This window comes from Antennarius striatus, chromosome 8 (genome assembly GCF_040054535.1).
Source record: "Antennarius striatus isolate MH-2024 chromosome 8, ASM4005453v1, whole genome shotgun sequence".
Taxonomy (NCBI): domain Eukaryota; kingdom Metazoa; phylum Chordata; class Actinopteri; order Lophiiformes; family Antennariidae; genus Antennarius; species Antennarius striatus.
Genome location: NC_090783.1, coordinates 19,032,501 through 19,043,979, shown reverse-complemented (window position 1 = coordinate 19,043,979; position 11,479 = coordinate 19,032,501). Strand labels below are relative to the sequence as shown.

General features: G+C 39.0%; 1 protein-coding gene across 1 annotated transcript in view; it reads right to left on the bottom strand.

The window, feature by feature from the left end:
• Positions 1–3,737: 3,737 nt before the first annotated feature.
• ppp2r2ca (protein phosphatase 2, regulatory subunit B, gamma a) overlaps positions 3,738–11,479 on the bottom strand; it is an 8,856-nt gene continuing 1,114 nt past the window's right edge. Inside the window, exons 3-10 of the mRNA XM_068321123.1 lie at positions 10,290–10,387; positions 9,952–10,135; positions 9,453–9,565; positions 9,184–9,361; positions 7,354–7,518; positions 7,078–7,247; positions 6,308–6,399; positions 3,738–4,044 (exon numbers count right to left, since the gene is read on the bottom strand). Of these exons, the coding sequence (XP_068177224.1) occupies positions 3,747–4,044; positions 6,308–6,399; positions 7,078–7,247; positions 7,354–7,518; positions 9,184–9,361; positions 9,453–9,565; positions 9,952–10,135; positions 10,290–10,387 (1,298 nt within the window). The 3' untranslated portion in view covers positions 3,738–3,746. The remainder of the gene's footprint in view (positions 4,045–6,307; positions 6,400–7,077; positions 7,248–7,353; positions 7,519–9,183; positions 9,362–9,452; positions 9,566–9,951; positions 10,136–10,289; positions 10,388–11,479) is intronic.

Below are 11,479 nucleotides of genomic sequence, written 5' to 3'. Positions count from 1 at the left end.
GCGCACCACATTATAAGGCACATAGAAGAGAAACTACTGTAGTGACTGTGGTTGCGTTATGCATCCACTAGATTGGGCTGCGCTAAAGGGATTGCATTCACGACTCGGCAGCCTTTTCTCAAATTTTAAGATTTTCTCAAATTTTAATTTTAAGTCACTGCTAGCCAAAGGTGCCTGGCATGCTACAATTGATTCGCAAATGTTGTTGACACCTGAAACAGCAGGTAACTGTGGGGGGGGGGAGCAGCTTAGACTTGTGTATTCTGTCTGGACTGTTGACCAGACAGGCAACAGCGTGGGGGTTGAGATTACAGCTGAGAGCTGAGAACTCATCTGAGAATCTTCAATGAATGGCCTATTTTAAAGCTTTTTTCACATATAAGGCACACTGTATTATAAGGCGCAGTGTCGTTTTAGGAAATTAAAGGCTTTTAGGTGTGCCTAATAGTGTGGAAAATACTGTATTTGGCCAAAATATTCTTTCTTTGTGGTCTTAAATCTTTGTAATACTGTTTCTTATTTTAAATAGTGATAATGTTTTCTTGTCTGTACAGGTACATCGTACATGAATTTATTTGGAAAATTACCAGTAAATTAACACGAGTCTTTTTGTTTGCTGTGAGGCTTGTAAATCCTTTTAGAACGTAAAGCAGAGACGTCAGGCTCCGGCTTGTGTTGCAAACTTACTCGCCAAAATGCATGTCATGTAATAACAAATGAAGGGTCTCAATAGTTATGGCTTGACCAATACAGGGTCATTTAATAAAACTAACTGGTGACCTCTAAGTGTGATTTCGTATTAACCTGTTATGAAAAGCAAGCACAGAATTTAAAAAAAACCAACAACAACTTGATTCTGATATTGTTACATTTATCACCTTCATTTCCAGTCTCCAAGAAAAAAAAACAACATCTGTGTTCCCGTGATCATGTGATCTAATCTGTTAAATATATCATTATAGGTTATCATCGTAAATATACAAATTAGAAAGTAAATTAATGGCAAAAATCCAGATATCTGAATAATTTGCAATTGCGAAGTTACAAACAAATCTAAACAAAATAATTATCAAGTGAATTGGCTGTAACAATTTCTGTGCATGAAAACTGATATTAAATTATAGTACTCTTACTTGAAAAAGAATTATCATGAGCCTGTATACTGTAAAAGTGAGTGCCTTCTTATTTTAGAGATGATTGAGCATATGATCACATGTATTGATTATTAAAGTGCTGGACTTTCAACCTCTTGTGGGGGTTTTTTCTCACAACAACATGTATGTTAAACATCGACAGACATTAAAGGATCCTGCAACCATTTGGTGTCCCTTCTCACTTTATTTTGTTAATGCACATTCCTTTCATTCACCTATTGAGTTATGTTCTTTGTATTTTTAGATTTGTCTTTTTTAAAAGTATGATAGATATACAGTCTAGTAGCATTGAGAAATAGCAACATGCTGTTGTTGCTGAACACAGTTCTGCTCAAGATCACATACAACCATTCATGGAAGTATTGAAGGTGCAACTACAACCTTACAGTAGCTAACCATTTGAATGACCATGGCTTGGCACCTCACAATTTCAACCAAGCATATAGTGCATTCAGCAACACTGAGAGACAGCAATGACCAAAACGGAACAGTAGCCCAAAGCTGTAAATTAATCCCTAGTGATTCTGAAACCAAAATTAGATGACAAGTGAGAATACAGCAAACTCCATACATACATAGTATGTGAAACAGTTAAAATGATGAAACTGTTGAATTTTGAAAAAAAGGAAACCATTACTTAACCATTACTCTATCTGCCTCATTACACATCCAGACCACTGAGAAGAATTTCCATTAGCATCAAGGACACTTGAAAAACAAAGCGATTCGCTAAAAACAATCAAATTTTCGACCTAGTCCCAGATTTCCGTTCAATGCACACATCACTTCACTGATATACAATCTGGATTTTTACACTTGCAACCCTAAATATCATATATTACTGTGAGGTATATGGTGTAATGACATTTAAAACTTGTGATATGATAAATGCACATGATAATATCATTGTTAGACATTCTGGCGATGTACATGAGGTACTGCAACCTCTATTCTTTAAATGTACAGGATACAAACTTACTCATCATTCACTTTAATTAAATTAATTAAAGGTCTTGTGTGTGAATAGTGTGCTTCAATTACATTTTTTTTGATTGTATGATAAAAAAATTTTCTTATGCATAAAATGAATGCTGATCATTTGAAATTTGCATGAAACATAACAAATGACACTTAAATTCTTGTCTTATATTTTGTCACCATTCAGCCTTAATTTGGGTTATATATGAGGAAGATCTTATTTCCAAATGTACCACCGACAGTAGGTAATCTGTCACATCAGTAGCATCAGTAGCAACTTTAGACCATGATATGGCCTTAGTACAAAAATCTAACATGGAATTGATCTGTGCACCACATATCCCTTCCTCTCTCCAACCACCTCTCCACAAACTGCTGCAATGCAAAGCCTTGCATCTTCAAATTAAATAGTGCAATTCTGAAGGCTCACACACATTGAGGTTCATCTGCTGTAAACAAAATAGGATGCATCTTTATCTCTCGGGTACCAAAATTGCTATCACCTGTAAAAAGCGAAACGAAATATTTGTAGCTAACAGTATAATGAGAGTAACCCTAGAAGAAGAACTCATGTTTTGATGCTGCACTCTGTCTGTTCCTTAGTGCAGAATTATTGCAAAGTGAATAGGGCAATGATTATTGGGCATTTATGCATGCAATCTCCAAGAGCACTGCTCTAAAGCAGAGGTTCAAGTTTATGTCATTGTCAAAAAAAGGAGAAAAAAAAGTCCAGAATGACACAGTAAAAAGTTTTACAATTCTGTTGTATAATACTGTTGCACAAGAGTGTAAAGAAAACGTTCTGCTCTCTGGAAAAAAATCATTGGAAATATTCAAGCTAACTTACTCAAACATTCATAGCTATGTTCTGTCTCTACCCATTGATTGTGTTGAAATCTATCAGTGTACACCAGTGAGGAGTGCAACATTCTGTGGTTAACAGCAATGGGTCATTGCAGAGGGTGAGGCGTCCCTGCACCTCTTTCAATCCCTCTACATTAAGACTGTCTTCAAAAAGTAAGAGTTTTTTGTTTTTTTTCAAAAGCATGTCCTAATGGGAGTTGAGTAAAAAAAAACTATACGTCTTCCAAAGGTATGGAATGACGTTACTAATTTTTTTGCTAGTCCAAAGTTCAACACAAATTTACACTGAAACTCAATCTGTGAAATAATTTAATCTCTCAAATGGGCCATCCACTCCCCATACCTCTGTAGGAGTTCCACAGAGAGTGCTTTTGGGCCATTGTCTGTGATAGTGAATGAAGTACCCACATGTCTGTTACTGTGTCTGGATAGATAGTGACCAGGATGGATAGAATCAGGAATGAGCATATCAGAGGGACAGCACACATGAGAGGTTTTGGAGATAAAGTAGGAGAGGCCAGACTGAGATGGTTTAGACATGTCCAAAGGAGAGTTAGTGAATATATTGGTATGGGGATGCTGAGTTTTGAACTTCCAGGCAGGAAGCCTAGAGGAAGACCAAAGAGGAGGTTTAGGATGTAGTGAAAGAGGACGTGTGAGAGAGGAGGATGCAGAAGACAGGGGTAGATGGAGGCAACTGATTCCCTGTGGCGACCCCTGCAGGGAAAAGCCAAAAGAAGAAGATGTCTATTACTGTGTCTGTAGCTCAGGTCTGACACGATCCTGAAAGATGTACAAATTGTTGGTGGCTGCTATGGCAATGATATTCTCAGATGGATGCCAAGCCATGTGCAGGATCTTCTTTGTAAAGTCCAGGCTATCAACACCAACATCTCCACGGCGACGTTTGCCACCTGTATACACTCGTCGGGTTCGCAGTACAGCCCGAGGCTTGCTGCTTTCTCTCCAAGCCTCGAGGGTTACGCCTCGTCCTGTATCCCTGTCAAACATCCTGAAGAAGCTGTTGTATGCCCCCGTCATGATGACGCTGAGGAGATAAAGGCATATTGGTTTGAGTAAAATTAATCTATTGTAGGTGGTCAACAGAAGAGAACATCTCTGTGTTGAAAAAAGGCAACTGGACTTGTAGCAAAAACCTGAAGATATTTCGTTACTCATCCAAGAGTCTTTTTCAGTGCGGAACTACAGTACTAGATATTAAAGGAAATAGGGTGTTGCTGAATTTCAGATGACCTTAACCTCCTTCATGTGGAGACCTACAACCCATAGCAGAAACCTATATGTCAAGGTTTCAGCGACTCTCATTATGACTTAACTACTAGGTTACACGTTGAAACTGTTAGAACTTTAAAAGCCACTTGGATGAGAGGTGAAAAGTTTTCTCACTTTTCAATTAACTTTTTTCAACAAGGAGCTTTGCCATGACCTGAACAACGGACAGAAGAAAAGCAAGTTAAATTTATTAATCCTGCAACGGGAAATTATCTTTTCACTCACACCATATAGAGAGATGTCAGACATTTGTGTGTGTGTGTGTGTGTGTGTGCGTGTGTGTGTGTGTGTGTCTCTCTCTCTCTCTCTCTCTCTCTCTCTCTCTTTATATATATATACAGTATATATATATATATATATATATATATATATATATACAGTATATATATACAGTATATATATACCGTATATATATACAGTATATATATACAGTATATATACAGTATATATATGGTCCGAGCTATCAACATGTATGCACTGCCAGTCATCAGATACCCTGCTGGGATCATAAGCCGGCCAAAGGAGGAGATAGAAGCCACAGATATTAAGACTAGAAAGCTCCTCACCATGCATGAAGTCCAGCATCCTGAGGCTGCACACTAAGTGGAAAGAGGGAGGTGAAGGACTAGTGAGCATCAGGGCCACTGTCCAGGATGAAACATCGAAAATCCAAGAGTACATCAGGAAGATGGCCCCAACAGATGAACTGTTCAGTGAATTCCTTAGACAGCAGAAACCTGAGGAGGAAGAGGAGAAGACAACATGGAGGGACAAGCCCCTACACGGCATGTACCACCGTCAGAAAGAGGAAGTAGTTGATGTCAAGAAGACCTACCATGGCTGAATAAAGCTGGACTGACAGACAGCACAGAGGCACTGATCATGGCAGCACAAGAACTGGCCCTAAGTACAAGAGCAATAGAGGCAAATATCTACCACAGTAGATCTGACCCAAGGTGCAGGCTGTGTAAAGAAGCCCAAGAGACAGTCCAGCATGTGGTAGCAGGGTGTAAGATGCTCGCCAGCTCGGCATACATGGAGAGGTACAACCAAGTAGTTGTGATAGTGTACAGGAACATCTATATGGACCAGAAGTACCCAAAGGTGGTTGAGAACGACATGGCTAAAATCCTGTGGGACTTCAGCTTCCAGACTGACAAACCGCTGCTGGCTAACCAACCAGACATAGTGGTGGTGGACAAAGAACAGAAGAGAGCAGTGCTGATAGATGTGGCGATTCCAGCTGACGCCAACATCAGGAAGAAGGAACATGAAAAGATTGCGAAGTATCAAGAGTTGAAAGAACAGCTGGAGCATATGTGGAAGATCAAGGTTAATGTGGTCCCCGTGGTAGTAGGAGCACTTGGGGCAGTGACCCCCTAACTGGAAGAGCGGCTCAAACAGATTCCTGGAACATCTGAATTCTCAGTCCAGAAGAGCGCAGTCTTAGGAACAGCTAAGATACTGCGCAGAACCTTCAGACTCCCAGGCCTCTGGCAGAGGACCTGAGGTTGAGGATGACACACAGATACCACCCTACACACACACACACAACCACACTAGGGGCCTTTAGGCATGCAAATTAGTATAGGGGGAGGCAGAGTGACGGGTCGAAAAGTTCACAGAAGAGTGGGAATATAAGGCCCCATTAACACGATGACGGATTTTATTGAAAACGCAACTTTTTTGAAAACACATTGAAAATGATTTGCGTCCACACGACATCGTTTTCAAAAAAATCTCCATCCACAGGTAAACACATCAGTGCGTTTTCGTAGACGACAAAAAAGTTGTGTTTTCAAAAAGTTCCAGCATCGTGTGGACATGGCCTAAAGCAGAGGGAGTGAGTAAATCCAAAGTTTGTCTTTGGGATTGATTTAAATGTAAGACCCAAACAGAGGCAGAGCATATAGGGAAGCACTATAAAGACAACCACACTGACAAAAAACCCTCCATTGATTTCAAACTGACTTAAATACATTGCCCACCCCTTTCTCCATTCCACCTCAACCACTTACCTGTCTGAACTGTTCCAAACACACTCAAACTTGTCAAAGATGCAGTCGTTTTCATAGAGGGAGCACAGCTTACTTCTTAGGTATTCATGGACCTGTGGATCATTCAAACAGTTAACCTTGATGTGTGGGGCAGATTTAAAATCATTAGTGGTAGTCCACTGAATTGAACAAACACCCAGACACCAGAGTCCACAACAAAATGCACTTATTCAAATCCTGTGTATATGCTATATTAATATACTTGGTAGATTACTTATATCTTTCTACCTCTTTGGATATAAGACCAGAATCAAACAACTCAATCAGCATGATTGAAATATTACACATCAAAGTTTTAATTACATTTCATCTACAAAATGTCAACATTTCTCAATCTCAATTTTGCAGTTTCCCAAATCATGTTCTCATCATTCCAAAACATACCAAAGGTAAACATTTAATATGCGATAAATTGTTGCAAAAAAAAGCAAAAATAGCCCTTTAATTCAATTGCAATTTCAGTATAACTGTTACTCAATGACAAGAACTGATGTGAGTGTATTTTGTGTCAGTTAGGCAATGTTAATCAAACAATCACATTTTAACAAATGTATGTACATTTTCACACATAGTGAAGAGGTCTGCGGTTAAAATCAAGGCAGGCAATACAAACTAGTTACAAGGGCCACTTAATCTTGACTGGTTAGCATACATTCAGTCAGTATAAGTGATATGGATCAAAGCAGATGCATGGCAGAGACACAGATCTCCAAACAGATGTGCTTCCTAACCTGATATGTCTCCACAGGGCCCTTGTCCATGTTCAGATCCCACACCTTGGCGGTGAGGTAGTCTCTAGTAAGCAGATAGCGTCCACTGTGGCTGAACTTGACGTCTGACACAGAGGAAATAATCTCTGAAAAGAACGACCTGCTCCCTGGATCCTCAGGTTCCTCAAACACTGACCAAGGACAGAGTAGTGAGATGTATTTTATTCATTACATACAAAAATTATGAGATTTTGATGTCTCATTAGTGCAAGTACATTGATGTTGCAGCATGCTCACATTTGGTGTGTTTGTCACACAGTGCAGAAGCTCTCATGTCACAGAGGCGGAGGGTTCCCTTGCTGCTGCTGTACACAAACAAGTGACAGTGGTGTGGGTGGAACTCTGCTGCTGTTATCACCTCTGTTAGATCTTCCATGTTAGCTGGTTTGATGTCTACAATATCTGAGAGAAAAGCTTGTTAAGGTTTCATCACCACATAGACAGCATCACATTTTTGGGAGGTGGCAAATGGAGCAAAGAGCATTCAGCGTAGACAAGATATAAATGACTGTTCATGTTATGTTAATACGGTGAAAAATACCAACACATTGGTGCAACATCCTAATCGGTTTTACCTTGGTGTTTCCAATACAATTCATGTTCTCTGTGCAACTAAAATAATATGTATGTACATTCTTCTCCTTTCTATTTTTTATTTATGGTGGTCCTTTGTGGTTCAGAGGAAAGACTGGTGATGAGTGAATTATTTAAACTCTTTCCTCATAAATGCCTCTTCAATTTTCTAGGTCAGCTTCCATTTGAACGGGAAAACACAAAATCCAGCCCATCCAACATTCTTGTGCTGAATACACACTCTGAAGAGGTACACATTACTCGAGTTGAAACAGAAATACAAACACATGCACTGTTTATTACTTAAAACAGATACAGCAGGACTGTCAAGTAGATTCCATGAAAATATGAAGTGTCTGCGTGACAGGTTTATTGAAGGCATAGATTTAAACAGATGGTTTTACTGTCCACAGTGGTTGTATTAGTTGACAGCACTGAAAAACAAACTGTGCACAATACATTTCAAATGTAAGCAATTCTTTCGAGCAGGAAATCATGTGGAAGTCCTTGAGAATTTGCTTCATGTGCACATTTGCATGTAGTGTACTTCAGCATTTATTTGTGTACCTGAGTTGTGCTTCCTGACATCAATAGGATGAAATGTTTACTTGTTATTTACTGTTTTTATGAATACCAACAGAATATTTTATCAATATTCACTGGAAAAAACATCATTTTTGTTTGTACCTTTTAAACATGATTATAAGGTTTGGTCATTTGTTCAACTCTCCTGACTTTGACTTTGACTTTGTTCATCTGTCACAAACGACATTGATGTTGTGTGTCAGTTTCACCCAGTGCATGTTTATTTTTTCCAAAAGTTGTCCAAAACCAAAAAAAAATTCCTACAAGTATTGTTGATATGTGATTACTAACTCCATTACTAATTATTCTACTAATTATCTATACTAATTATCAATCTTTAGTGCATTGTTGTTTGTTAACTCTCTCGGGTAATGGTTCAATTGGAATAATTCACTCATTTTCCATAAAAAATACAACTTTTCTTATTGTTTCAGCAATTATTACTTTTGAAAGACCAACATATAAAACACGAGGATTACATCGCACATTTAAAAAGATGTGAAGAGAACCCAAATTATTACTGACTTACTATTACATTATACTGAACTTTCTTATCAAAAAAGAGATTGCACTGTTTTCTATTATATTTCTTGCTCTATTTTTCTCCAGCTCTGGAATTTTACCATCAAAAATATCTTAGCATATTGTATTGCAGTTGAATTAGTTTTGATGGCACACAGTACTAATTTTATAACAGTGACAATGCACTAATGACACACTCTGTTCTGTCAATGTCACTGCCTCTGAAATACATGAGTCACCTCCTCCAGTAAACATCCGATTTTACACAAATATCAGATGTGAGCCAAATAGTTCTAGGAAGGAGGTGACCCTGATCATAAGCACAATGATGCGAAACACGAATTATGTCAGATGAAAACAGAACAAGTCATCTGTTCGTAAGGATACTGAAGCTCCGGTCTGTGATGCCCAGGTGCCACATATTGATACGGAGGTCATCAGCTGAGAGGTAGGTTTCCCCATCACTGTTGACCGAGATTGAGTTAACATGATAGGTGTGTCCATTGGAGAACACTCTTCTTGGACGAACCTCTACCATCAAATCTGTATGTTTCAGCACTGGCACCTTGAACAAAAAGTGAAAGAGAGTCGATGAATACAGTATTTAGTGACAATAATGAAGTTGTGCGTGTACAGCCTTGCTACAGTCTGTGCACCTGCAGAGAGGTAATAGTAGAGATGTCCTTCATTCGTCCCTCATCATCTTTCAGGTTATATCCTTCTGGTCTCTTGTCTCTCTCGCTCACCTTCCACAGTTTAATGGTCTTATCTGTGGCAGCCAAAATGAGACTCACATCATAGGAAGCAGATTAAGTTTAGAGAAATCTGTCAATAAATACTACAGTAAAATTTACGATCATCCTTCACCAAGATGATCTCATTAGCATTTTTCTTTAATGTTGTTCACAGTTTCAAAATTTGTTTGTCAATTGACCTTCATTTCAGGGTCTGTAAAAGGCAGGGGTCAAAAGCTTTGGTTTTCACGCTGACTGATGATTGCGGCCACTGCTCCAAAAATGCAGTGGTTGCAATGAATTGGAGGTATTTAAAATAAATCAAAATTCATGGATGTTCACAGTTGGTGTAGTGTGCTAGTGCATATATTCATATAAACCAGGAACTTTGGATTATTTTATGGTGTAGTGAGTTTCTTACCATTAGTCGAGAGGAGGAAATGTGCAGCATTCTGCTGTGGCAGCCATCTGATTTTATTTATTTTCTCTTCAATCTCAAGACTCTTCAGGTAGTCAAAGTCCGGCTCGTGGCTCTGGAATGTGCTGTAGACATTGTACTCCCCAGAGTCCCCCATCTCCCCCACCTCCTGTGACTCCCATTTGGACTTTCCCAGAAAGATGCAAAAAATAGAACTCTGAGAGAATATCCATGTGTAATAGAAATAACATCCCTTTTGAATGCACAGAATGTTATCCTGTTTGTAAGCATCCTACATAAAGAAAGGGTTGATAATTTCAAATACAATACATTAAACCAACCTCAGTTTCTCTCTGGAAGATGACTACTCTGCCACCTTTATCCCCTGTGGCCAGCAGGTCTCCCGTCTGGTTAAACTCCACCGTAGAGATGACATCAGCTGGATATGTGTTTCATATTGGATAATATGAATTAAGAAGGAAAGACGATGGAGAGAAAAATAAAACAGGTTATATAACAATGAGGACATTAATTAGCTAAAACCAGAATACACAACTGGGTCTGACATGAAAAACACTGCTACTTTCTGCTTGAGACTCGAGACCATCAATAGAACTTTTGTCATTTGTCCGTCACAGAAGATTATAGTATTAACTAGAACCAAGGCACTCATAGACTGCAACATCCCGCAACACCCCTGAATTCAAAATTTTCCCCTGACCTACTTGCATAGGTCGAAGATCAAAACCAGTGCTCCTACTGTCAATGATCAAGCACAAGCTTTGATCTACGGTCTTACTCACTCACACTGGCCTTCTCCCTCGTCTTTGTATCTTATCCGGTTCCTGAGTGTACAAAAGTTGAAATTTGACCTTGACCTAGTTTTCTCAAGGTCAAGGTCATCATCTCATTTTCATTCACTTTGCTGCCCAAGTAATGTGCTCTTTGTTTCATCTTTCTATCCGCAATGGTTTTAAAGATATTTGCTGGCCATACTAAAGGACGAACGAACAAACGGACGAACACACGAACACTGACAATTACAATACAATTACAATAAATTACCGCTTTGAAGCGGGATGCAACGAGGCAATCAGAGACTGCAATATCCCGTGACAACCCCTGGTCAGGGTAAGTCAAAGCATAGGTAGATCAAAACACTAAGACCATAGTGTGTGTAAGACCATAGATCAAAGCACTAGCTTTAGTCTATGGTCTTACACTCACTGGCCTTCTCCCTTGTCTTTCTATCTTATCCGGTTCCTGAGTGTACAAAAGTTGAAATTTGATGTTGACCTTGTTTTCTCAAGGTCAAGGTCATCATCTCATTTTCATCCGCTTTGCCGCCCAAGTAATGTGCTTTTTGTTTCATCTTTCTATCTGCTACAGTTGCAAAGATATTTGGTGGACAAACAGACAAACACACGAACACTGACAATTACAGTATATCACCACTTTGAAAACCATTGTCATCAAAACCAAGTATCAAACCATTTATACGCATCAGCATGTTATCTGACACAACAAACAC